This window comes from Fukomys damarensis, unplaced genomic scaffold, assembly GCF_012274545.1.
Source record: "Fukomys damarensis isolate Sample0158 unplaced genomic scaffold, DMR_v1.0_HiC HiC_scaffold_21, whole genome shotgun sequence".
Classification (NCBI taxonomy): Eukaryota; Metazoa; Chordata; class Mammalia; order Rodentia; family Bathyergidae; genus Fukomys; species Fukomys damarensis.
Window position 1 is genome coordinate 1,616,754 of NW_022900933.1, and position 27,934 is coordinate 1,644,687.

Below are 27,934 nucleotides of genomic sequence, written 5' to 3' on the forward strand. Positions count from 1 at the left end.
TACTAATTGATGAACTTTTTTTGAGTTATAAATTTTGGGCCACATTTTGGTATGGCACATATGAAAATACTTTAATATCAGAATACAAAAAATGTATATTGCTTCACACATCTTTTTTTCTTGTTAAACAAGACTTTTTAGGTTAAATTTCTAATCTTGGCTATACAGTCAGTTCTTTTAGGCTAAACAAATAAAGTGAAACCTATACTATAAATAAAAAAAGAGTATCTCAAAATTATAAATAAAAATTTGTAAAATTCACTATGGATGTCCTTAAAATATACAAAAAATTAAAAAAAACTGCAGGGAACTTGTTTATTGAGCATTAATGTTAACCCCTCTAAATTATGTATTCATTTATGAGTTTGGCTGCTGTCCTGTCAATGGACATGATAGAAAATACTGCACAGAACTCAAGCACGGGAGAAATAATTAACAAAATATTTAAGCAACAAGTATATGCTTTACATTTAAAAAATTAATCCAAACAAAATAATTTGAAGCGCTTCTCTGATTTGGAAGTTTTAAGTGTCATCTCACATTTTATTTGAGTTTTTTGTTTTGTTTTTTGTTTTTTTACAAATTGACACTGTACAAAGAGTTCAAATGGCAGTAAAACTACTGCTTTAAAACTGTTGGCTTTAAGTAACAGAGGTATAATTTGAATTCACATAAGAGCTTTCTAACATGGCAATAGTACAAGCACGTGACTTTTTCGTGCATCCAAAACCTGTTTCTGGCTTTCCCTTGGCTAAGAATACAAACCTGGAAAGCCTTCTAAAGCTGCCACAGTGCCCTAAAATGCTTTGACAAAAGTTGGCATACTTCATTTCCCTAGCATTCCTTGATAACACTGGGCTAAAAAGAAAGTGAAAAAATTCAGTTAATGGTGATTTAAACAGTTGTTAGTGCTGGACGTGGAAGTTTTGGTAAAACTGATAACCATTTAGAATCAGGTTCTGAGAAAAAGAGAAGTTTTCCCAAATTAGGCCAAAAGGCCTGCATTTAAAAAAAAGTTGTCGAGAATAAAGTGAACATTAAAAAGTTCGTCTGGTTCCTAGAACAGTATGAGCAACACAATGAAGCGGAAACACTATATTTAATTTAGAATGTATTCTTAAGGAGCATATTTATAAGTTTTATAAAGTAATGGCTTTTCTAAATTTTAATTTCATGTTTAAAACTTTGTAAGTAATTTACTATGTCACCATATTAAGCCAATTCAATTAGCCATAATCAAGTAGGAATAACTTTAGAAATGCCTTGAAAAACGGATAATGAAAGAAATTACAGATCTGAAAGTAACCAGTCTTTGCGAAGCTTATGTCCAAACTTCGCATATATAATGTCACCTGTCAATTCCCAGTTCCTCAGAGTAGACTAGCGCAGGTTTAGCCATCACGTTTTACTCAAGTTTAGCAAAAAGATAAAAATCTTAAAGAATTGCATTGTTCCTTAACATTGACTCCTCATATGCACTACTTAGACTGTCCCTCATTTCTTTACTCCCCTTATTAAAATATTAAAGTAATGAATAAATACGGTCCTTTAGTTAAGGTCTTCTACCTTACCTTAAGTGAAATATAAAATAAGGTAGTTTTATTAATTTATTACTAGAATTGGCTTATAATCTCCTTACCAAATAAGAAATGGCAAGCTTTATGTTTTACCCAGAAAGCAGATGTATTCTGATTCACTCCTGATGTCTGCATAAAATATTTCATCATTTTAATTTAGTTTGTAACATTTTCTTGGAATTGTATTTCAGAAAAAATTCTAATCAACAAAACTACAGAAATTATACTTGTTAACCTCTACAGGAGTCAACATATTCCTTAGAAAAACCTGCAATAATCTGATTAACATTTACCTGTACTGAAAAGGTCATTAAAAATTGATGCATAATAAATGTAGTTTTGTTGTATTTTACCTATTAATGCAAATGGGATGGTAAAATTTCCAGACGGAATATGTTAAAGAACTAGAACCAGAACACTGGTAAAATTTCACCAACATTTTCCAGAATGAAAAACAGTGACATGTAGTTTTACAGAATTTGAAATGTATAAATTCAAGAATGGAATTAAAATTCAACTTAGCAGGAAAAAGTAAATACAGCTAGTGGCGTCCAATTTTCAAATAAAACCTCAAGGGTTAAGTATGGCTGCAGTTTTCTTTCAAACAGTCATTTTTCCATAAAATCTTGGCTGTGTCATAAGGAATCTCCTGTGCTTTCTATCAACCGAGACCTGCTGCTGAAATATAACACATTTCCTTTGTCAATTTAACCTCAGCTGAAGTGTCGAGCAAGGCGGGCAGATCTATAGTCAGCACGAAGTTGTACGAAGGAGTGAAGTATATTCTTGTCCAGATTAGCAAGTTGTTCTCCTGAGCAGACTTGCTTTAAATTATCTGGGGCAACTACAAGAAGGTTGCAAAGTGCATGCAGAGTATCAAAAAGATGTAATACCATTGGAATCTGAAAGGAGAGAAGAAGAAAAACAAAACAATGAAACAAAATTAACTTCCCATTTTATAATTATTTTTGCAAATTTGTCTTACATACTGCCAGTTAGGAGTTTGTACTATGGAAGAAGTTCAATATATTAAACTTTTTGAAAGCTGAAGAATAAACTTCAGAGATTTCAGTAGTTACAAAAATTCTATAATCTTTTGAAAAGACTCATATTGCACCAATTTTCTCAAAACTCTCTATTTTGGGAGACTAGAACTAGTTATCATTAATTTAAGCCTCCCATGAAATATGATTTCAGAGAGACATACATGAAGAAAGAATATTACTACCCTAATGTGTGACATACACAGCATTAGCTATGGCTATCAATTAGGCCATTCATAGACTGTGCGACTAAATATATAACCTTGTCTAAAAGAAAGCACAAGGAAAAAATGTGTTAATATTGAAAAAATATGATGGAAGCGGTTTTTCAGGCAAGATGTTATTAGACACATCTCATCACAGTTAAAAGTTATAGACATTTTAATAATAATTACAAGTCAATACAGACTTTTAATGGTCTGACATTTTATTTTTAAGTTTGCTATTTGTATATACATACCTTGAAGTCTTTGGCACACTTCCTATATTCAGCTACATCACAAATAGCTAACATGCCACCCATACAACTGTAGGAATATTGTTGAAGATGCTCATAAATAAGACGATGAAAACGTACTCCAAGTTCCATCAAAACTGTATCCACATTTTTCCCATCCATGGAATTTTTTATCTTCTCCACTTGCTTTCTTACATAAGCGCAGACTTTTACACAGGCCTATAAAAGTTTTTCTACACTTATTATGTGATATGTGTTATCAGTTTAGCTAAGGACAAAATATATATCTTTTCTCATTAATCTCTAAATATAAAAGAAAAATTTTAGGACTTAGCAAGATATACTGGTGAAAATATTAAAAGTATTAACAAAGCAGATACCCTGATTAGCAAAATAAAGAGTCTTACTTACATTAGTGCACTGAATTAAAACATTGTTTTCATCTTCTGGCTTAAAATCTGTTTTCTTTTGCTCTGCAGCCAGGATATGCTTCATTTGTCCAATCATACAATTTAATGTCCTAGAAAAATGAGAATACAGTATATTTGATTCATTTAATTTATTCAGTATTTACTTTTATTTTCATTTAAACTAAATTAAAATTTAATTTAATATCCCTGTAAAACAATCTTGCCATTTTTAAACTTCAGGTTTTGGAAAACTGTAGGTTTTGATATCAAAAGCTCATGGCTCTTTAGTTCAAGCCAAATTCTTTGGTCAGTACTGAGAAATCTTAAGGACCTCAAAGTCTGTCATTAACTTACTTCCTTTATAACTAAGGATTTCCAAAGGCACATCTAGGCAGAGAGAATGTTTAGAAAGGTGGGAAGATAGTGGGCTTAAGAAGAACGGACAAGAGCTGGGGATTTAGCTCAGTGGCTCCACCGCTTGGCTCGCAAGTGCAAGGTCACGAGTTCGATCGCTGGTACAAAAAAAGAAGAAGAAAAATGGACAAGATTTGGAAAAGTGGGTGCAAGAAATATGAATCACAAGTCTGAGGACAATAAGGAAAATGAAGTGTTACTAAAGATCCAGGTGAGAAACAAGGGCATGGATCTGTAATGGTACATATATGTGTTATGCATGTTCTCTAATAGCAAGCAACCACTTCAATTATGGCAATAAGACAGATCATACTAGTCCAGAATTTATAGTCTCTAACACAGTCATGGTTGATGGCAATGGATTTTAGGGTAAATACAATGTAATAATTGAAGAGATGGTCCATGTGACTAAGCGATTTAAGCACAAGAATGAATAAAGTAAAGTTAGGAAAAGGACAAAGATTGATATGCTAAAGAGATTAAAGGAGAGAGGTCTTGCTGAGGTCAGAAAATAGGTGTGTTCTGAATTGAAAAAAATAAGAGGTTGTAGAAACTGAGTAGGATATTCAGGTTCAAGGTTTTATTACCAATGATATCACGGTACAGTGGAGCATAGGAAGAGATAGTTAAGTGGAGATTATTAAGAAAGTGAATAGCTTACTCATAGGCATGGAAGGAACCCGACTTAAAGTTAAAAGAAAAATGGTGAGACAGATGCCAAAATCCTCAATAAATGTAGGGCCCTGACATAAAAGACTGAGATGACAGAAACAAGAAAGGAAAGAGATAAACTAAGGGGTTCTGGCCTAAAGGACAGATCCATCAGCAGCAGTGCAAGTAAATGGTAAGCCTATGCTCAAAGTCACACTAAAAGAGACATCCATAGACCCCTGCACCTTTAAGGTGATAACTAATGCAAAGACTTTCAGAATATGGCTTGTTTGGGAAGATGAAAAAATTACCTCATTTATAAGATATCGAGAAAAAATATATTTATTGCACTTTTGAAAGCTAAAATATCTATCTACACCTTTCCCACCCACCCCCATCCCAAAAGTGATTTTCAGATTCTGAGGCAAAGCAAGAAAAAAATAAATGGATGTGAGGGATTTAGATTAGGAAAATACATACTTCTTGGAAGTAAATACTTACATTATATATAATGTATACATAAACATTATAATGATATTAAATGAAGTTCTACTTATGTATTACATCATCTAGTCCTGACTAAAAAGCAGAAGAAACTGGATAAACAGAAGAGATGGGTAAACAAACAACCTACTAAAATTAAATGATGAAGAAAATCCAAATAGATTAGTAATGAGAAAGGAGGTTAAATTCATAATCAAAAACCTCCCCAAAAGAAAAGCACAGGACTACGTGGTTTCACTGGTGAATACTATCAAGCATTTGAAGAATTAACACCAAGGCTTCTTGAATTCTTCCAAAAAATGGGAAAGGGGGAACACTTCCAAACTTATTTCATGAAGCCAGTTTTGCCATGATTCCAAAGCAGAAAGTGATACTACAGGAAAAGAAAATTATGGGCCAATATCCCTGATGAATTTAAATGTTAAAACAAACAGCAAACAGAATTCAACATCACTTTAAAAGGATCACATATCACGACCAAACAAGATTTATGCCTGTGATGCAAGGGTATCTCAACGTATGCAAACCAGTAGTATGATAAACCAAATTAACAGAATGAAAGATAAATATCATATAATTATTAGAAGATACAGAAAAAGCATATGGCAAAATTCAATATCCTTTCATAATAAAAATTCTTAGTGAATTATATATAAAAAGAAATACACCTCAACATAGGCCGTATTATAAGTCCATAGCTAACATAATTTTCTCCAAAATAAGAAACAAGACAAGAATGCCCACTGTTAGTCACTTCTATTCACCATTAGCAGTGAAAGTCCAGCCAGAGCAATTAAGCGAGAAAAAGTAATAAAAATCATATAAACTAGAAAGAGAGAGGTAAAGTTGTCTCTGAAGATGAAATGATCTTATATAGAGGAAACTCTAACAGACTATCAAAAAACTGTTAGAACTAGTAAATTCAGTAAAGTTTCAAGACACAAAATCAACATACAAAAATCAATTCTAAACACTAGCAACATACTGTTCAAAAAAGAAATTACGAAAACAATCTCATTTCCAATAGTGTCAAAAAGAATAAAATACTTAGGAATTAACTTTACCAAGGAGGAAAAAGACTTTTACATTGAAAACTATAAAGCATTGCTGAAAAAATTTAAAGAAATAAATGGAAAGACAACCTGTTCATGAACTGGAAGAATACTATTAAAATGTCCATCTATCCAAATGAGATTCAGATTTAGTGTATATTCTCTATCAAAATTCCAATGGCATTTTTCACAGAAATGAAAAAAAAATCTAAAAATTCATATGACAATTCAAAAGATACTGAAGAGCCAAAGCATCCTTGAGCAAGAATAAGAACAAGTGGTATCACACATCCTGGCTTCACTTGCAAAAAAAACAGACACACAGACCAAGAGAACAGAACGTAAAGACCAGAAATAAATCCATACATTTACTATCAACTTATTACTGAGCAGGAGGCCAAGGACAAACAACAGAGAAAACACAGTCTTTGTTAGGTGGTGCTGCAAAAATTGGTAGTCCACAGAGAGACTAAAACTGGACCTTTATCTCACACCAAATATATAACATCAACTCAAAATAGATTAAAAACTTTAACATTAATTGTTGAATTGAAAACTACTAGAAGCAAACATAACTAAAAATCTTTGGACATTGGTTCTTTGGATAAGACCAAAGTAGCATGGGAAACAAAAGCAAAAATATACAAATAAGAGTGCATTAAATTAAAGAGTTACTGCTCAGAACAGAAAATAACTAAAAACATGAAGAGAGAAACTACAGAAGAATTGAAAAGTATTTGTAAACCACACATAAGGGATTAAGATCCAGAATATATAAGAAAGGCAAACTCAGTAGCAAAAAACCACAAATTTAGAAAAATGTATTTCTTAAAAGAAGACATACAGGTGGCCAACAGGTATATGAAAAGGTGTACAACATCACAAGTCATCAGGTTAATGTAAATAAAAAACAATGAGATGTCATTTCACACATGCCAGGATGGAAAATAGCCTAAAAGGATGATAAATGTTGCCTAAGACATAGAGAAAAGAAAACTCTTATTTTAAACACATTCTTTAGTAAACTAGTGTGAATAACGAATTCTATAAAACCCTGTTTCCTTCCAGTTTTATTCTTCTATTTTAATTTGTTCCCCTTTTGTTATCACAGAGAGAATAGTAGTTCTCATTCTTAGCGTGAAGATTATTTGGGAGGTGAGTTACAAGTCATTTCTCACGGTAAAGGAAACCGTGAAGGGAATGTAAATTGATATAGCCATTATGGAAAACAGTATAGAAGTTCCTCAAAAAATTAAAAATAGAACTACCATTCATTCTAGCAAACCAAGTACTGGGTACATATCCAACAGAAATGAAATTAGTATCTGGAGGTATTTGATCTTCCAGGTTCACTGTAGCATTATTTGCAATAGCCAAGATGTGCAAACAAGTTCAATGTCCAGTGAAGGATGAAAGGATAAAGAAAATGTGGTATATTTATACAATGGAATTATTATTGAGCCTTTAAAAAGAAGGAAATCCTGCCATTTGAGAACATGGATGAACCTGAAGTATACTGTACTAAGCAAAATAAGCTAAATGCAGAAAAACAAATATTACATAATCTCACTCATATGAAATGTAAAAAATAAAATTTATAGAAGCAGACAGAGTACAATGGTGGCTGCCAACAGCTGGGGGAAGTGGTACAGAAAATAGGGAAACAGGTGTTGGTTAAAGGGGACAAATTTCAGTTATGCAAGCTGAGTAAATTCTAGAAATCTAATGTATATTATAACTGATAATACTATATTTATACTTTAAGTTTGCTAAGAGGCTAGATCTCATGTATTATCAAGAGAATAATTAACTGTGGTGATGGAAATTGAGTTTTATTGTGGTAATCATTTCACAAAGTGTACATATATCAAAACATGTCATGTACCTTAAATATAAACAAATTTGGTCCAATTAGACCTTACTGAAGCTGGAAAAAACAAAAGCAAGACTACTTTTTAGGATACTTTTAAACATATTCTTTAGTAAACTGGTATGAATAATGAATTCTATAAAACCCTGTTTTTTCCAGTTTTATTCTTCTATTTTAATGTTTTCCCCTTTTGTTATCACATGCTGTGTAGAAGTTCTCGATCTCGGTGTGAAGACTACTTGGGAGGTGAGATGCAAATAATTTCTCATTACTATCATACAATTTCACAAATTAGATTCCAGGCTATCTTTTTAAACAGCTCCTTCAAAAACTTGTATTCAAGTATACTGCCTTGAATAGAACATAAAGAATTACATTTTTTAAAAAAGATGTATCTAAACTTCAGTAGCATGGGCTTTCAAGTTTGAATTTTAGCTCTACTATCATTAACCCTGATCTTGAGCAAATTATTTTAATTTAGGTCTCTGTCTCCTTGTATGTAAAGTGGAAACAGTCATTCCTACCTAATGCATGAAATAATACAGGTAAAAGTCCTTTGCATTGTGGCAGCATATAGTACATGCTCAGTAACTGGTAATATAAATAAATATATACACCATCGAGATCTACTTACTGTTCTAAATATGAACAGGTAATTTTTCTCAGTAAACATTAGTTTTCTGTGCTCAACAGAAGTTACTCATAGAAAACTAATACATTTATTTTAAATATTTGATAATTTTCCCAAAATGGCAGAGCAGTGAATGCGAGCAACTCAGCTTCTCTGGGATAAAAATCTAGAGTCTGGAAAAAAACAGTTGCTGGGAGAAGAATCGAAATGAGTGGAAGTTACCTGGGAACCACAAGGGAACTTAGAGAAGAAAATAGGATTGAGGGCCAGGAATTTAGCTCAGTGGTTCTGCCAAATGCCTGGCAAGGGCAAGGTCCCAAGTTAGATCCCTAGTACCAAAAAGATGGAAGGGAGGGGAAGGGAGGGAAAAGGGGAGGGGAGGAAAAAGAAAAGAAAATAGGATTGAGTGACACAGAAGGAATAGATCACACCATGGAAGAGAGACCTCAGAGTAGCTTCCTAGCAGCCAGCTGGAAGACAAAGTGAAACTAACAACTTCTTTGCTCAGAGAGAACCAGAAAACACATCAGGACCAAGAGAACTATAATTATCTGCGTTGGAATCAGCACGGAGAGTGTGGGACAATGCTGCTAGAACGGCCTTCCACAACCTATGGTGAGTGACCTCAGTACAAGTGCCTGCAGCTGTAGTCCCAGGACAGGAGCTGGGAGGGACACCACTGTAAGGAAAGAATGAGTGTTTGAATCTGGGTCCCAGAGCAACCCCTCTGCTGTTTCACACTGCCCAGTTCCCAGAGTGGATGAGAGAAAGATAGTCACTGGAGAAATGGCAACTGGAGAACAGACTAGGGCGACTCCCAGAGAGAGGCGGAGGTTGACGAACACAGACCAGGCTCCTGTGGTCGGAGGCCAGTATGGTCCAAGTTACACAGAGTTGGAAGCTTACATTGGTGCTGTGCTCTCACAGTGCACAGATCTCTGTACTCAGCACAGTTCTTCAGACTTCCTACACGAACAGAGATACGTCCTGGCTGGAGCTCTGCTTCTTAATCCTAGGCTGCGGAAAACAGCCACACATCCAAAGCAATAGAAAACTTTCTTTTGCTATTCTTTATTTGATTGTATTATCTTTTCATTTTGTTTTACTTTGTAAATTGCTTTCCTCTTTCTACACGTCTTTTTTTTTTGAGACCGGGTCTCCCTATGTAGTTGAGACTGACCTGGAACTCACTATGTAGCTGAGGCTGGTCTCGAACTCACAGTGATCCTCCTGCCTCAGCTTCCCGAGTGCTGCGATTACAGGTGTGCACCACCACGCCTGGCCATCTCTCTATTTTTTATTCTATTATTTTACTCTTTTTTCTTCTATGAGCATGTCTGTGTATGTGTGCTTCTCTTCCTTTTGCCTTTTCTCCCCCTCCCAATATAGTTTATAGAGGGTCAGGGAATTCTCCCTTGTATCTTTATATCCCTCCTACTTTTATCCATATTCTTTGCCTGACCTCTTTCTCCTGTGTCTTACTCATTTTCTATTTTTTTCTTTCCTCTCCTCCTTTTCATTTGTTTCCCTTTAACTTTTTCTCTAACATTTATATCAGTCTGAGAATCTTTTCCCACCCCCATTTCTCATTACCAATTTTATACTCATTTTCCTGAGTTATCCCCTTCTAAATATGTAACACACCCTTACCATTACTAGGATCCTTTGCCTCCTTCCTATTTCCTCCTTCTCATACCACAGAGCAGAGGACTTTAACAAAGGGGAGCAAGGAGCGGGGGAGAAAAGGAACTTTTTTTCCCCTTCTCTACCCTACTCTGGCCTACCTCAGAGCACAACCGCCTGGTCTTTAGATAACTGATTCTATAGAATTATTACTGAATACTGTTTTTCACCATTACAGGAGACACAGCCAACACATTTAGTGCACATTAAGTGTGGATCAAGGCTTGGGTTGTTATGATGCTTACACTGTAACTGTGAATTTCTTCTCTAAAAGAAGAGGCCCTCAAAAGAAAGGCCCCAAACAAGGTCTCATGGTGTTTTATTTATCAACCATCTCTGATAGATAGCACTGTAACTGATTACCTGGTTACTGCTATAGCTGATTTGATTGCATAGGAATAATCCTGACTCAGAGGACAATTCAGAGCCAGGGAACCCATCTGCTGAATCCACCATCACACTCAGGGAGAAGAACAACAAGAGGTCCTAATGCAAGAACTTGGACTACATCATACACTGCAAGAACGCCTGCAACCTGGCAGAAAGAGGTGCTGAGGCTGAGTTAGCATCAGTACTGCAGTGGAGGGGTCGGAGGAGTTACCGGGGTGCCGGAACTCAGACTCTGGCAAAGAAGTGCTTGGGAATCACATATGCTGTCTCACTGCAATAGTTAACTGTGTTCCCACTGGACATCTTCCAGGTTTAACTTTTTATATGTTTCTTGATTTCTTTAGTGGTGTGGGGTCATGCTATGTTCTTTCATGGTGTCCTGTGTTATCACCGTGTTACATTTGTTATTTGTTCTTTCATGCGCTCTCTTACCTGACAGGCATCCAGGCTGTCCCCTTCACCTCAGTTCCCTATCCAGTTTCTTCACCTCCAACTCCCAACACAGTATTATTAATATATTTCTCTATTCTTTTTCCAAACACATAAGCTCCTCCCCATACTAATATCTAGCTCCCTCACAGTCATCCCCACTTTCTCTAGTATTATCCCTTGAGCCTCTCCATTCTGTATCTCACCTAGCTTATTATCTTCTCTGTCAGCAAGTTCTGACAACCACACAGCTTTCCTCAATCACAAAGTAAACCCCCTTTCTCCCATATCTCGTCCTTGCCCCCAAAAAATATCCTCTGAAAACTCTCAATATAACTCTTCAATTCGACTCAAAGTACTCCAATAAAATCAGAACCCATATCAACCTTTTCTTCTCCTCTACCATTATCCACCCTTCAAACCTACCCCTAGTGTCTAACATTCTTCATCCAACCATCTCCTATTCTCCCCCAGCCCAGCTCACCTACCTCGCTGCAGAGCAACCACAAATAATAAACTGTCATAGTGTGCATAGAGAATAGACAGGGGAAGTATAGCTGCAAGGACTACAAGACAAAGGTGTTGTAAGACTGTATCTGTGGATATTGTTAATAACCAGAAGCAATTCTTTCAGCAAAACATAGGGACAGAGACAAAGTCACTTGAAATAAATAGCAGAAGGAGTAAATACTAGCATTCACATTCAAAACTGAAAATTATTCACAGGGAGGCAATATCCTACTAAAAATCTCTATCTAAGCTACAAAATGTGAGTTAGTCCCTCACTTCTCTAGTCCTCAACCTGCAGTAACCCCCTCCCACAAAAGAGAGCCATACATAATTTTAAAAAACAAATAAACATAATAGGAAAGCAAGAAAATAGAAGATCTCTGATCCCCCCCTAACTCTCTAAGACAGAGCAATGGGGTCACAAAGGGAGAAGAAAACAAATACCAGGTAGTAGAAACAGATGAAGAGTTCATAAAAGGGATGAAGAAAACAGATGAGTTCAAACAGGAAATGTTCACAGAAAAAGTTCACAGCAATCTCAATATGCCCACAGTGAATTTCAGGGAAACAGGTAAACAAAGTTTGACAGCCTAACCAAAGTAGTACAAAATTTGAATGAGGTTCAACAAGGATACAGAATCCTTAAAACGATGTCAGGCAGAAATACCTGAAATTTAACAATTGTATAGAATTCATATACTGCAGAAATGACCAATGTGAACAAAGCGTCTGATATTGAGGACAAAATAGCAAATGAAGTACAATAAAGAGCTCGAACAAGCCAAAAAGACAATAAGCGAACAAAAGAAGACTATCCAGCAGCTACTAAAGGACAAGAAGAAAACCAATCTAAGGCAATTGGAGTTTGAGAAAAACTAGAAGATAGCACAGATGGATTCACTAACATGCTTGCAGAAATGATGGAAGAAAATTTCCCAAATATCAAAGAGATCAAATATAAGAAAAGAGCTTATAAAATATCAACAATTAAGACGAATAAAAGTTTACCAAGGCATATCCTTATTAAAGTACCAGATATCCAGCAAAAAATCAGATTTTTAAAAGCAGCCAGAGAAAAACAAAAGTCATGTGTAAAGGTCAAACAATTAAAATCAGAGAAGACTTCTCAGCACAAACCCTAAGGGCCAGAAAAGCTTGGAGTGAAGTATTCCAAGCCCTAAAAGCAAATAACTTCCACCCCAAGTTAACTTATCCAGTGAAGGTAGCCTTCAAAATAAATGGAAAAATAAGGTATTTCCTTGAAAAAGACCAGGTCAGAAGACACATGAGTGCTAAACCAGCTCTCAACAGAAACAACAAATCTGACACAGCTAAAAACAAAGGAAACTAATGAGGTCAATGGATAAAAAGCAACACAAAACATCAGGAAAAGAAAAACAAAGGATACACCAACAGATAAAGAAGGCAGTGACAGTAAATAACCAACACCTCTCAGCAAATCTCTCAGTAATATCTCTCAATGTTAACAGCCTCAATTTTCCAATCAAAAGACACAGACGGGCAGGCAGGGTCAAAAAACAAAATCCAACAATCTGTCAGCTCAAGGACCTGAGCTTTTTCCCACCAGTACTGGTGAAAAAAAAAAAAGGAACAACAATCTGTCACACTCAAGAAATTAATCTAATCAAAAACGATATTCATAGGCTAAAAATTATGAACTTGACATAGTAATAAAGAATCTATCATCTAAAAATTGCTGAGGATCTGAAGGATTTACTCCTGAATTCTGAAAAACCTTTAAGGATGTTATATCACCAATACGCCTCAAGCCCTCCTAGGCTGAATGTGATTACCTTGTGATCAGGGCATGTGTGGAAAAGGAACAAGGAAGAAGGAAACATAATGCAAAAAATTACTTATAGAAGCCAAGATTACTCTGATCTCCAAACTAGAAAAAGATCCAAGAGAAGAAAAAAACTATAGGCCAATCTCTTTAATAACATAGACATAAAAATCCTCAACAAGTGCCGCGACCCGCACAGCATCCAAGGAGGTTGGTGGGAGATGAAGTAAAGACAACAAAGAGACCAAGATTATTCTTGACAGCTGGGACCAGGTGGGACCATGGCCTGAGCTAATCTGCCTGCTGTCCAGTGTGCTCTTTATTTATAGTGTAGGAAGGCGGGGTAACTAGTGCCACATGGCCCATGTGGCCTAGGAGGAATGTGATTACCTTGTGATCAGGGCATGTGCAGAAAAGGAACAAGGAAGAAGGAAACATAATGCAACTGTCTCCTAGGGCTGTGTCATGCAGGATTTACAATCTTTTTGTCTCTCTAATCTATGAAAGAGAAAGGGAGTAGGGAAGAGAAGAAGGGCCATCTTCAGGCTGGGCCCGTGGCAAACAAGATATTAGCAAATAGAACACAGCGCATTATCAAAAAGACCATACGTCACAATCAAGTATGTTTCATCCCAGAACACAAGGATAGTTCAACATACCTAAGTCAATAAATGTAGTACTTCACATAAACAGAAGGTTAAAAACCATATGGTCATTTCAATAGATGCAGAAAAGGTTTTTGACAAAATCCAACACTTCTTCATGATAAAAACTCAACAGAAAGCAGGAATACAAGGGCCATACCTGAATATGATAAGAGTTGTATATGGCTATTTCATCATACTAAATAGGGAAAAACTAAAAGCATCCCGCTAAAATCGGGAACAAGACAAAGTTGTCCGTTCTCACCTCTTCTATTCAACATAGTACTTGAAACATTAGCCAGAGCAATTAATCAAGAGGAACAAAAAGGGACACATACAGGAAAGGAGTAACTCAAATTATCATTATGTGCAGATGAATGATGCTCTACATAGAAGGCCCAAAGAACCCCACCAAAAAACTCAGAAATAATAACAAACTTCAGCAGTGTAGCAGGATACAAGATCAACATACAACAATCATATAATTGAGAATGTGAAATGGGAAGAAAATGGCTAAAGGGAAGTGGGAAGGGGCGGGGAAAGGAAATGAGGGAAAAGAAAAAATGTGAAAAAAGGAAAAATGGAAACAAAATCTTTGTAAATAGGGAAGGGTGAGGGGTGAAGGGATGGCAGGGGAATGGGGAAAAAATAAGAACCAACATATAGCATGTAAAGGTACAAGATCCCAATGATAAATTATTTTATCTGTTTTGTCTGCTTTAAATGTACCAATAAACTTAATGGAGAAAAAAATACAACATTTGTGTATTTGTTGGTGTATTTGTGTACACCAACAACAAATGGGATGAGAAGGAAATTAAGAAAATAATAACAGTCACAGTAGCTTCAATAAAAATGAAGTACCTAGGAATTAACCTAATCAAGGAAGTGAAAGACCTCTACAAAGAAAGCTACAGTACTCTGAAGAAGGAGATTGAAAAGGACAACAGAAAATGGAAAGATGGCCTCTGTTCCTGGATAGGCAGAATCAGTATTATCATACGGCCACGCTCCCCAAACTATTATACATATTCAATGCAAAATACCAACAGCATATTTTACACATCTAGAAAAAAACTCATATAATTTCTATGGAACCAGAAGAGACCCAGAATAGCAAAACTAATTTTGGGCAAGAGCAAAGCAGGAGGCACAGCAATAATAGCAATACCTGATTTTAAGCTATACTACAAAGTAATAGTGATAAAAACATCATGGTACTGGAACAAAAACAGATACATGAATCAATGGGACAGAATTAAGGATACAGAAAATTTCCCAGAAATTTCAGCTATTGAATCTTTGATGAAGGGGGAAAAAGCACATATGTGGAGGAAAGATAGCTGTCTTAATTACTTTTCTCACTGCTGAGACAAAATACCTAACACCCAAAGTTAAAGGAGTAAAGGTTTATTTAGCTCAATTTGTGGAGGTTTCAGTTTATAGCTGGTTGGCTCCAAGGCAGGGCAACACGGCAGAGGGGCATGGCACAGAAGAAATACTTCTTGGCAGGCAGAAGACAGCAAATCAGCGATGAACCAGCAAACAACAAGCAGCAACCCTCAATCTGTCCATTATATCCTATCCAGGATAATTGCCCTTATGGTAGTGCTCACACCCAGGCTAGGACAGCCTTAATCCTAGCATTACACCATGAATCAATCCCAGCATCACATCCTTGATCCCAGCATCTCATACCCCAGATCCAGCCACCTCCAAAAAACCCCACCTATGACCACATGAAGCTTTGGGGAGATATCTAGCTATACCCATAATAATAGCCTATTCCACAAGCAGTGCTGGGAAAACTGGTTATCTGTGTGCAGAGTACTGAAACAGAACCTTTATCACTCTCCATATACTAAATCAAAACAGATCAAAGATCTAAACATTAAAATAGAAACATTAAACCTACTACAAGATAAAATAGGTAAAACACTTGAAGACATCGGTGTAAAGAAAGGATTTTCTCAACAGAACCTCAAATGCACAAGAAATAATGGTAAGAATCAACAAATGGGATTATATCAGGCTAAACAGCTTCAATACAGCAAAAGAATCAATCAGTAGGGAGAAGAGACAACCTACAGAATGGGAAAAAGACTTTCCAGCTACGACTCCTCAGACAGAAGACTAACACCTAGAACATAAAAAGAACTCAAAACATTAAACCACCTAAAATTAAAGATCTGGTCAAGAAATGGGCAAAAGAAATAAATACTTCACAGAGAAACAAATACAAATGGTCAACAAATATATGAAAAAATGTTCAACATATCTGACCATTAGAGAAATGACAATGCTAAGATTCCATCTTATTCCAGAAAGAACGGCAATCATTAAGAAATCAAGTAATAACAAATGCCAATGAGGCTGTAGTGAAAAAGGAACCCTTCTTCCTTGTTATGGGAATGTAAACTAGTACAGCCATTATGGGAACTGGTATGGAGATTTCTCAAAGAACTGAAATTAGAAATTCCACATGAACCAGTGATAGCCCTGCTAGGTATCTTACCCAAAGAGCTTAAGAATAATACTACAGCAATACATGCATGTTTATAGCAGCCAATTCATAACAGCTAAATTCTGGAAACAGCCTGGATATCCATCAACAGATGACTGGATAAAAAAGGTAGCATCTATACATAACAGAATACTACTCTGCTAAAAGGAATGACAGTTTTGAGGCATTTTTAGGAAAATAGATACACCTGGAAAATATAATGTTTAGTGGAATAAACCAGCACACGAGCTTAAATACTATATGGTATCTCTCACCTGACTGAGGCAAAGTATAAAGAGAATAATATGCATAAATGGAAGGGGGATAGAGAGGTGGATTTCTTGCTATAGGGAAGTGGTCCAAGGGAAAAAGCATGAAGGGTGAGGAGGATGGGAAGGGGAAATAAGAAGAAGAAAGCCATTACATGTCTAGGAACAAAATAACCTCAATCAATACAAACATACGCCATAGCATGAGCTACAACTAGTAATATCAACAAGAATGAAAAAATGGGACAGGGGAATTGGGAGGAGGGAGGGAGGGGGAAGGAAGGGAAATTGGATAAAGAAAAGAAAGCTGTGTCCTGTGTATGTACCCACTCCCCCAGATGACTGCAAACTGCATGAACTGTAAACATGCACCAATAAAATAAAAATAAATATGAAACCTAAAAATTCTAAATAAAATATAACCTTTTATGTTATATACCATTTTTTAAAGTACTTTTGTAGTTTGTGAGTATATAGGGTGTAGAAGGCTTCCAAAAAAGACTAGGCTTAAAAGTACATCTAAATACAGTAGCTTTCAGAAATAAAAAATATGAAGGTTTAATAAAAACATTCTAATATGGGCAAAAGCAGTATGTGAAAAATTATATAATGTATAGATTTGTTATATATAAAATGCTGTAACAAGTTGGACTTAAGACCTCTCCTAAAACTATTTTCATGTTGCTATGATAATGCTTCCACAATTTAAAAACATACAAGAACAAAAACCCAGCAACTTACCTATCAATGCCAGTATCCAATTTCATCTCCATTTGTTCAATTATTTCTTTTTTCTTCTGAAGGCATTCAGATAACTTAGGAGAAGAGCTATTTATATTGAAAGGGGAAAAAATGACATTAATGGCGTAACTTCTACATGTTTTTCATATCTATATTATATTAAATATATTTATAAATATATACCAACATCTAAGCAACTCTAAACAATCTATGAATATTCTGCTATGTGGCATAACAGCTTTTTAAAAATAAATTTTTGGGCCAGGGATATAGCTCAATGTCTCCATGCCTGCCTTGTAAGCACAAGGTCCTAAATTCAATCCCCCCGCCCCCAAAAAGTAAATTGTATTTCAAAGTGTGATTCAGAGATCACAAGTGATCTTTACAGGTAGTCTCAGCATTCCAATGTTTGTAACAAAATGTCCAAAGCTTCATATCTTATATGAGTATTTTTTCTTATAAATAATTGCACTAAATACATATACATCACCTCATATTCTTTAAAAGCTAATATAAATTGATATGAAAATATAAAACCAAATCTTAATGCCTTATCAAAATGTGTCTTATTAATCTCATGCTGCTTTCACATGAGATTTAAAATTCAGAATTATACAGACTGTCTTTCCAAATACACCAAAATTAATACCACAGTTGCAAAAGAAAACAGGAATGCAAAGATGAAAAAAACCAAGATTTTAATTTCAAACTTCCTGTCCTATTTGATATTTTCACAAATATGTATTGCTCCTAAAATTTAAGAAAAATATACTCATTGAAATACAATGAAAATATAAAAATTTAACTAACCTTATTAGTGGCATGAGGTGATCATTAAACTGCTTGTCAAAAAGATGAAAAATGGTATTGGCCTGTTGCACAACATCCAAAAAATAGAGATTTGCATTCCTAGAATCTGAGGAAGGAATTCCTAAAATTGAAAGGTACAGATAAATGAGACTCAAACTTGAAGAAATTCATCTTGGCAACAGAAAAAGAATGTGATTTTATACACCTAACATAAATAAAAGTATCTTCTATTTCAATAAGCCAGAAATGAACTGCACAATTAAGTTTGTTAGGTGCTTAATAAAAATCCACCTAAACTTATTTCCATGTTTAAATTTTCACCAACTTCATCATTTGCATAGATAAACCAAAAAAGAAATTAATTAACAAATTACCTGTGTTCTATCTTCTCCTTTACCTTCCAAACTTCCTGGTGCCCAATGACTCACAAGTGCTATAAATATACTTCTACCTTTTTTCTTACAATCAGATCTCTATCTCTGATAAATTAAATTGGTCTTCCTGGTTTAAGTGTCTTTATCTGCTATTCTGCACACTGCTGTAATAGTAAAGAAATGTGCCTACACTTTTACATTTCACTCACTATTTCCTCAAAAATACGCAAAATCTCCTATCTCCAAGTAAATCCTGGTATTCAAAATGATGATCAAGCCACTCCACATTTGAAAAGTCTGCTGACCTCTTCAGATTTCGGTTTCTTCCTTTTTGTAAAGGATAATCAATGAACTCTCAGGTCCATTTTAGTTTAAGAGATATGTGCCAAAATTAAGAGACTAAAAGGATTAGGGATGTAGTTCAGTGGTAGAGAGCTTCCTAACATGCAGGAGACTCTGGGTTCAAACCCAGCACAAAGGTGGGAGATGGGAGTGCTAAGAAAAATATCTTTGAAGATAATATTTTTTCCAGTTTTAAAAATGGAAAACAGCCGGCTGTGGTGGAATATGCCTATAATCCCAGCACTTGGGACGCTGACACAGGAGAACTGATGCAAGTTCAAGACCAGCCTGGGCTACACAGTGAGTTTAAGGCCAGCCTGCAGCAAAACTCAGTCTCAAAAAAAAAGAAAGACAGAAAAAAAAAAAAAAATCTGGAAAACAAAGGTGTTAATCCCACAAAAGACAAAACCAACCAGTGAGAAAATAAGACTGTGACACAAACATACAAGAGAAAAAAATTAAGGCAATATTGTTATGTTTTTAACCTCTAAATTATTAAAGCTTTTAAGGAACTACAATATACAGAAAAACTAGTATATGCAAATGGTAGCAGCAGTATAAATTGGTAGGGAAAAAACCTCTAGCAAAAGTTTATACCAAAATTAAAAAAATAAAGTATATCAAAAATTTTAAACAAACATCCTTGGATCTGGTAATCTCATTTATGGGTAACATTCTAGTACTTTATTTCACTTCTGGCACTTAGCCAAAGAATATTCAAAACAAGGAAAATATTTAAATTCCACAGTATTAGTAATAGCTTTAGTTATTATTACTAAAAACCTGAAAAGATGGCAAAATATCTAGTAACAGATGTTTTAACCTCCTATGTGTTTGGCAGAATTTCATATAATCATTAGAAATAATGGTAGTGAGTACTAACTAGCTGCATAGAAAATACTGATTTTTCTATCCTACAAAGAAATTTCCTAAGCCCTTCTGAATTGAGAATACTGACATTAAAATGAATATCCTAAGATCCTGTACTAGCTAATTACAAATCCTTCATACCAGAGATTCAAATTCATGTTTTTTAATTCATCTTCTTCTTTAATCTTTGTACCTTTGAGGTATTATCCCAATACATATTACCACATTGTCATTTGCAAATGGCAAACGTTAAATACTTGATGTCAAGGGTTGGCAGTAATTAAGTTAAAAATGTATATTCACATCATGGGAGCAGCAATGTGAAAATATGGGAATAAACAAGTTAAGCCGAAAGCGATTGAATGATGGTTAATTTGGGTTCATCATTAGAAACTTTACAGAATGGTATTATAGTGAATAAAGATTATCTGTGTATCTGTGTGCTTTTTAGATGCTAAAGTATAGCACTGAATAAATATGAGTCTTACCATAAGATCTTATATCCTATTGTTTTACCTAGAATACTCTTAATTTTAACCATTAGATTTACTCTGTCATCCCAATTCAGCTCTCTGGTTCCTATGTCTTCTCAGAGCAGTCTTAAGCTTTTTGTTTCTCCATCTTCCACTTCATCTCCTGATCACTCCTCTCTACCCCTTACTCATTTTTCTTCATTGAACTTCCTAATCATTGGTCTACCATTTCCATAAGAATGTAAATTTCATGTGTCCAGGAATAGGCATGTAGTAAATATTAGTTGAGTAAACTCTGCTAAATGGATGTAGACACAAACAAGTGAAAAAATTCCACTGTGATAAATATTATATTAAAGTTAATTCAATGTGTAACTGGGCTGAGAGGAATGTTACTTCAGCCAAGATGATCAGCGAAGGCCTCTCTGAGAATGTGGCATCTTAATTGAGATCAGAAGACAGAAACACAGCCTGAGATCTCAACTGAGAGTAACAGCAAAGAAATGCTTCTCAGTTTTCTCAAACTGAGGAAAAAGGTGTGTGTGTTGGGGGGAGAACACCAAGTACAGAAAGTCTAAGCGAAGAAAAAGAGGGAAGACCAAAGTCACTGGAGTAGGGTGGTGAAATGCATTAAGAGGTAAGGATAAATGTGTAAGATACAGACCAAGCCAGGCTTTTCTGAAGAGCCTATTACTGGTTTCTCTCTAAGAATAATAAATCACTAAAGGGTCGCAAATAAGGTAATGATAATTAAATTGGCCACTACATGAAGTCAGTATCCTGGAAAGGCAAGAATGGACATTAGGTGGCAATATTTAACTAGGGTGTTTAACCAGTTACAAAATGGCAATATTTAAACTGGGGTGGCACCAATAGAGATGGGGAAAAGCAGATGACCTTTTAGTTAGTATGTTAATATAAAGGATTTGTTAATGGATTGGCTATATGGGCTGAAGAAAAGGAAGAATTAAGGCAACTCCTGGGTTTGGAGCTAGAGCAACAGGTAAATGGCAAAGCCCTTTAAAGATAGGAGAGGAACAAGTGTAGAAGAAAGAAAGTTTTATTTTGGACATGTTAAGTTTGAAGCGCCCACTGAACAGCTATTGAGGTCAAGCAGGTAATTAGATCCATGAGACTGGAACTGAAGGAAGAGATCATTATATTGCTAATATAACTAATACATCCAAAAGATCAAGAGAAAAAAAATTTTAATACAGTATAAGTCTATTCCTTCCCAGACTTATTTTTGAATGCTCTTTTTTCTTTTTTTTGGTTTTTTGACACAGGGTCTCACTATGTAGTTGATATTGACCTGGAACTCACTACGTAGCCCAGGCTGGTCTCGAATTCACAGCAATCCTCCTGCCTCAGCCTCCCAAGTGCTGGGATTACAGGTGTGTGCCACCACACCAGGCTTGAATGCTCTTTTGTTTAAAAGTTACTTTCTTAATTCTCAACCAGAGAAGTTCTCGCCATCATTTTTGCTCCTTGACATTTTATAACTTAGAGCACTGTAATATATTCTCTGATACACTATGGTGATAAATGTAGCTCATTACCTTACCTCACTGGATGTAAATAGTATAAGAGAACCTGTCTACACAGTTTTCAGCACCTGGCAAATCCTTGCATTACAGAAGTTCAAAATTCATTGTACCAAACTGAATGCAACATAGAAAGATGAAGATATATGAAATAATACTATACAACATTAAACAAGCAGGATCAGAGAACTTTAATGAAAAGTTTAACAAAATACACTTACCAGCAAGTCCTGTTTCCAAAGCATAATCAATATGTTCAATACATAAAAATTCCACAAGAATGGTAAAAATCCTAAAGGCATTCCTTGGTAAATCAGAGGGATCAGAGAGCTTTAAAACAAACAAAACAAAACAAAACACAAAATCATTCAAGTCTACCTCAAACAAAATCAACAGTTTTTTGCAATCAGTTTTATATAAGACATAATATTACACAAAAATAACTCATATTCCACCTCCACTAAACAATGACAATGCCTCATATTGGTCTATGTCTTCTGACTTACCACAATGCTCTCTTACATGGACTGCAATCCATTACCGAAATCCAACTATAATTTCAAAAACTATACACATATACGCCACATACATATATACATTCATATGTACACACTGGGCTACCACGCAAAATACATTTCTTATTGTCAGTCATGGTCAAAATGGTTTGACAGCCACTAACTGAATAAGGGCTATTCTAGTAAAACTCAAAAGTAATTCACATGCATCTAGAAATGTGTCCATTTCTTTTGTGTAATCTATTTTAGGAGAGTAGTACAGTTTCTCGAAGTAGGCATTGATGATGCTCTAGATTTTTGTTGGATATGTTGTGACTTCTTCTTTTTTATTAATTGCATGGATTTGAGCCTTTTCTTTCCTTTTTTGATAAGAAGATATAGAATAATCAAGCAACACAATCAACTGGACCTGACATTTATAGAATACAGTACTTCATCCAACATGATATATATTCTTCTTTTTTTGGGGTACCAGGGACCCAAAAACTTGGGACCTTGCGCTAGCAAGGCAGGCAGCAGCACCACTGAGCTAAGTTCCCAGGCCACAATAATTCTTTTTAGGTATACACAAAACATTTATCAAGATGAATCATATTCTGGCATAAAAGTTTCTCAATAAATTTGAAAAGAATCCATGTCATACAAACTGTCTTCTAAACACAATAGAAAAAATCTGAAACTGATACCTAAAAAGTTCCCAAATATTTGGCAATTCTAAATAACTTCTAAATCATCTTTGAGCCAAAAGAAATAAAAGAAAACCTATTATGAATTGACTTAAAACACAATATAATAAAACTTTTAGGATACAGCTACAGCAGTACTTAGGGAGAAATTTATGACTAGATGTCTATATTAGAAAGAAGAACTCAAATTAATCATCATACCTTAAAAACTAGATAAAAAGGGCAAATTTAACTCAAGAAAAGAAACAATGAAGAGTGAAATCAGTGAAATACAAAGTAGAAAAAGAGTGGAGAAAAATTAATGAAACCAAAAGCTACTTCTTGGAGAAAGTAACAAAATTAATAAGGCCCTAGCCAGGTAGATCAGGAAAAAAAAAAAAATTACTGTTAACAGAAATGAAAAAAGTCACATTACTATTTGCCACAAATACCAAAAGAATAAGAAAATATCATCAACAACTTTATTCCAATAACTTCAACACTTAAGTGAAATACAAAAATCTTAGAGAACGAAAACTACCAAAGTTCACTTATCGTGAACTTATGCTATGAATGGCTAAACCGTTCTACATACATTAAAGAAATTAAATCTGTAGTTAAAAATGTTCTCAAAGAAAGCTGCAGGTGCAAATGACTTCACTAGTGAATTATACCAAACATTTATGAGAAAGAATATCAATTTTACATGATCTTTTCCAGAAAAATTAAAAGGGGTTATGTCAACATTACCCTGATACCAAAAGACAAAGACATTAAAAGAAAATAAAAATATAGGTCACTATTTCTCATGAATAAAGGTAAAAAATTCTTCACAAACATTTAGCAAACCTAACAATATATAAGTACGACAATAGGACAATGGCCATCTGATGACCAACTGGGTTTTGCTTTATTAAAGGAATACCAGGCTAACATTTGGAAACCAGTCAGTATGATTCACCATATTAAAAGAATAAAAAGAAAGCATATGAGAAAATCCAATACCCAAAACTTATAAAGACGCTTTAACACACTAGAATGAAAGAAATTTCCTCAATCTTAAAAAGATGCTTATGGAAAATCTACAGTGAGCATTACTAACAGTGGAAAACTAAATGCTTCATTTTTAGGATGAGGAATGACAGAAGGAGTTTGCCCTCCCTACATCCATTCAACATCATACTGGACGCCCAGCCAGGGCAATAAGGAAAACGAACAAAATAAAAGGTATCTGTACTACAAAGGAGTAAGTAAACTATCTTTATGGGTAGATAACAGGAGAGTCTATACAGAAAATCTGGTGGAATTTACAAAAAAAAAAATGCTAACAATTAAAACATAAGTTTAGTTAGGATGCGGGGCATAAGATGAACACAAAACTCAATTGTATTTCTATTTATTAACAACTAATTTAAACTCTAAAACTAAATATGAATTTAAAACTTATTATTTGTATTAACATTATAATCTCAAAAGCATCAATTCTCCCAAACTAAAGCTATAAACTCACTGCAATCCCAACTAAAATATCATTTTTTAAAAAACTGACAAGCTGTTATAAGATGTATAGTACATGTAAGAAAACAATTTATATGGCAATGTTAGGACTTATACTACCCAATTCAAGTTGACCTAAAGTTACAACAATTAAAAAGCATAGTACTGGCATAAAGACAAAGGGAAAAGAATAGAGTTCGGAAACAGACTCACAAATAAGTGGTCAAATGACTTTTGACAAAAGTTCAGAAGTAATACAGTGGAAAAAGACAATCTTTTCAATGAATGATGGTGAAACAACTAGATACCAAATTGTAAAAATATAAACTTCAAACTATATTTTGTCTGATACATAAGTTAACTTAGAACTGATTAATGTATAAATGTAAAGGCAAAAAGCCTCAAATTATAAAATTAGTAGAAGGAAACCTAGGTAATCTTTGCAACCTTTAGTTAGACAAAGATTTATACACAATATTAAAAATACCATCCATAACAGAAAAGTGTTAAACTGAATTTCATCAAAATTAAGAACTTCTATCCTTCAAAAGACTATGAAATTAGACAAGCCAGAGATTACAAGAAAACTGCAAATCACTCATCTGATAAACAAATTGTAACCACAATATATAACCCTCCAAAATTAAAAACCTGATTTAAAAATGCACAAACACTTCACCAAAGTATATACTGATGGCACAGAAACATATGAAGAGATATGCAAAGTCAATTATTGCATTACGAAAATGAAAAGCAAAACCATAAGATGTTACTATACATCTTAAAATGTACAGTTTCTTAAAAATACTCTATGGCTCTGTCTTATCACTACTAAGTATTTTTGAGATTTATTCATGTCAAGACATGTGCATTTATTTTTTTGGTACCAGGAATCGAACTCAGACAAGGCAGGCAATGGAACCACTGAGCTAAATCCCCAGCCCTCTAGTTGGTTATTTAAATTGTTGTTTTCTAGTGCATGAACAATGCCAGTTTTTTAATTCCTTTTCACTGAATTGGCTTCCGATTTCCTGACATGATAAAAACAATGCTGCTATGATATTAGAATATATGCATGTTTTTAACTTCTCTAAGAAGCTGCCAAATTTAGTCTTCAAAGTAACTGTACAATTTTTTACTTCTATTAGCACTATGTGAAAATTCCTATTGCCTCATTTTATCAATTCTTGGTATGTACTGTCAGACTTCTTAATTTATGCCAACTTTACTATAATAAGATGGTACTTCTAGTTTAAATTTTGTTTGTTAAAATGATTGAATATTATACTGGTAATTTTTTATAACTTGCTTGTATGCGTTCTTTATTTTCTATTTAGATGTATAATTTATATTATTTTACCGATGCTCAATATAAAGAGATTACATACATCAATAAAAAATTAAGACTACATCAACTTCTACTACTTAAGAGCTATGTCTCTCAGTTTTTATGTGAAAAACCGTAATAACAACTTCACAGGATTATGATGATTAAATGAGTTAATAAGTACACTTAAAGTGCTTCAACTAGTTCCTGGGACAGTACTACAGAGTGAAAATCAAGTACTACACAAAACCCACTCTCTTGTTCTGAGGACAGAGTGTTTGAATGGAGCCAGACAAAAACCTCCAAGCGCTACAAGCTAGATTTGTGCTCGGTGCTACAAGTGTAGCTTGGTGCTGGGTGAGCCCAAGGACCACACTGGTTCCTGTGGCCACGAGCCTCAGGTGCAACCCAGCTTAGCACCAACACTGGTAACCATCAACAATTATTTGTACCTTTTGTTTGCCAACCTCAGGCAAGGAAACATAAGAAAGACTTCATTTGCTAGAGGGTAGGACAGGGAAATAAGCCCGAGGTTTTGCTTTGGAACTAAGCGACTAGCCTGCCCTGGTGAAATTCGATAGCCTCTCTTTCCAGGCCACCGCCCACAGATGGAACCTCTAAACCCATGTTAGTATCAGACCAAACTGTGGCCTAAGCAGACGAAAATGACACTGTGGCCCTCTTTACCTTCAGACAGCTGTGGCAGCCTCAGGCCACAGAAACCACACTAGATGACAAAATACCTCAGTGCATGTTTTTACCCTGCCCCTGTACGCTGTGGACAGATCTATCAGATCTATCAGATCTATAGATCTGTGGGCAGATCTATCAGATCTGATACAAAGCAGCTGAGATGGCTGCAAGACTGTCTGCCTACCCCAATTACTTCCCCAAACCTAAGCAGTGCAACATGGAGAGTTAATATCCATTTCAAGGAAGAAAAAGGAAGTGGACATCAGTCATTACTCCGGAGTCAAAGGCCAGACCCTGCATGGTGAGGCTCAGTGCTGGGTGGAATCCTGCAGTGCCTAACCACAGGCCAGTAACTGTGAACAAGGCATCTGGGCCCACCCCGGCCCCTGGTGGAGACCTACAGAAATAGCAGAAACAGACTACCTTGTGTAGGCCCCCCCCAAATTCATCTTAAACAATACACCAATCACAGATTTGTGACAAACTTGGGCTTGAGGCTCCCTCTACTGCTGAAATAGTGGTAAGGACCACAGTTTCAGTGAAAATAGCCTAGATACTGTATTCTGGAGAGATGGGCACAATCAAATCAAGCCAAATTATAGACTAAAATAAATATTGAATCCTTCATTACACAGACATTGTTGCATGCTAATAAGTATTAAGATTTTCAGGGAAAATAAAAGAGTTCCTGGACTGAACCAGAAGACATAATGCTAAGTGAAATAACCCAGGCACAAAAAAAGACAATTCTGCATGACCACCCATTTGTGAAATCTAAGAAAGGAGATCTCACAGAAGTTGAGAATAGAACAGTGCCTATCAAAGGCTGAAGAGTGTGGGATGGGAAAGGGAGGCATAGAGAAAAGCTGAAGAAAAGGTGATCAACAGGTACTAAATTACAGTTAGGTAAGAGAAATAATTTCAGGTGTTCTACTGCAATGTGCAGGGTGACTACAAATATATTTGTTTTTTTTGTTTGTGACACAAGGTCTCATTGTGTAGTTCAGGCTGGCCTTGAACTCATTATGTAGCCCAAGATGGCCCCAAATCTGTGGTGATCCTCTTGCCTCAGCCTCCTGAGTGCTGGGATTAAGGCATGCATCATCACGCCTGGCTAGAATACTACATATCTCAAAAGGCTAGAAGAATGAATTTTGAATGTTTCCACAAAGAAATAAAAAATATTTGGGGAGATATCCATGCTTACAATGATTTGAACAATTTCAGTGTGTGTGTGTGTAT

At 35.1% G+C, this 27,934-nt stretch overlaps 1 protein-coding gene across 1 annotated transcript in view; it reads right to left on the reverse strand.

Moving 5' to 3' along the window:
• Positions 1-250: 250 nt before the first annotated feature.
• The window catches only part of Exoc5 (exocyst complex component 5), a 65,625-nt gene continuing 37,941 nt past the window's right edge, over positions 251-27,934 (reverse strand). Inside the window, exons 13-18 of the mRNA XM_010641441.2 lie at positions 22,217-22,325; positions 18,393-18,513; positions 17,583-17,669; positions 3,489-3,597; positions 3,081-3,296; positions 251-2,479 (exon numbers count right to left, since the gene is read on the reverse strand). Of these exons, the coding sequence (XP_010639743.1) occupies positions 2,291-2,479; positions 3,081-3,296; positions 3,489-3,597; positions 17,583-17,669; positions 18,393-18,513; positions 22,217-22,325 (831 nt within the window). The 3' untranslated portion in view covers positions 251-2,290. The remainder of the gene's footprint in view (positions 2,480-3,080; positions 3,297-3,488; positions 3,598-17,582; positions 17,670-18,392; positions 18,514-22,216; positions 22,326-27,934) is intronic.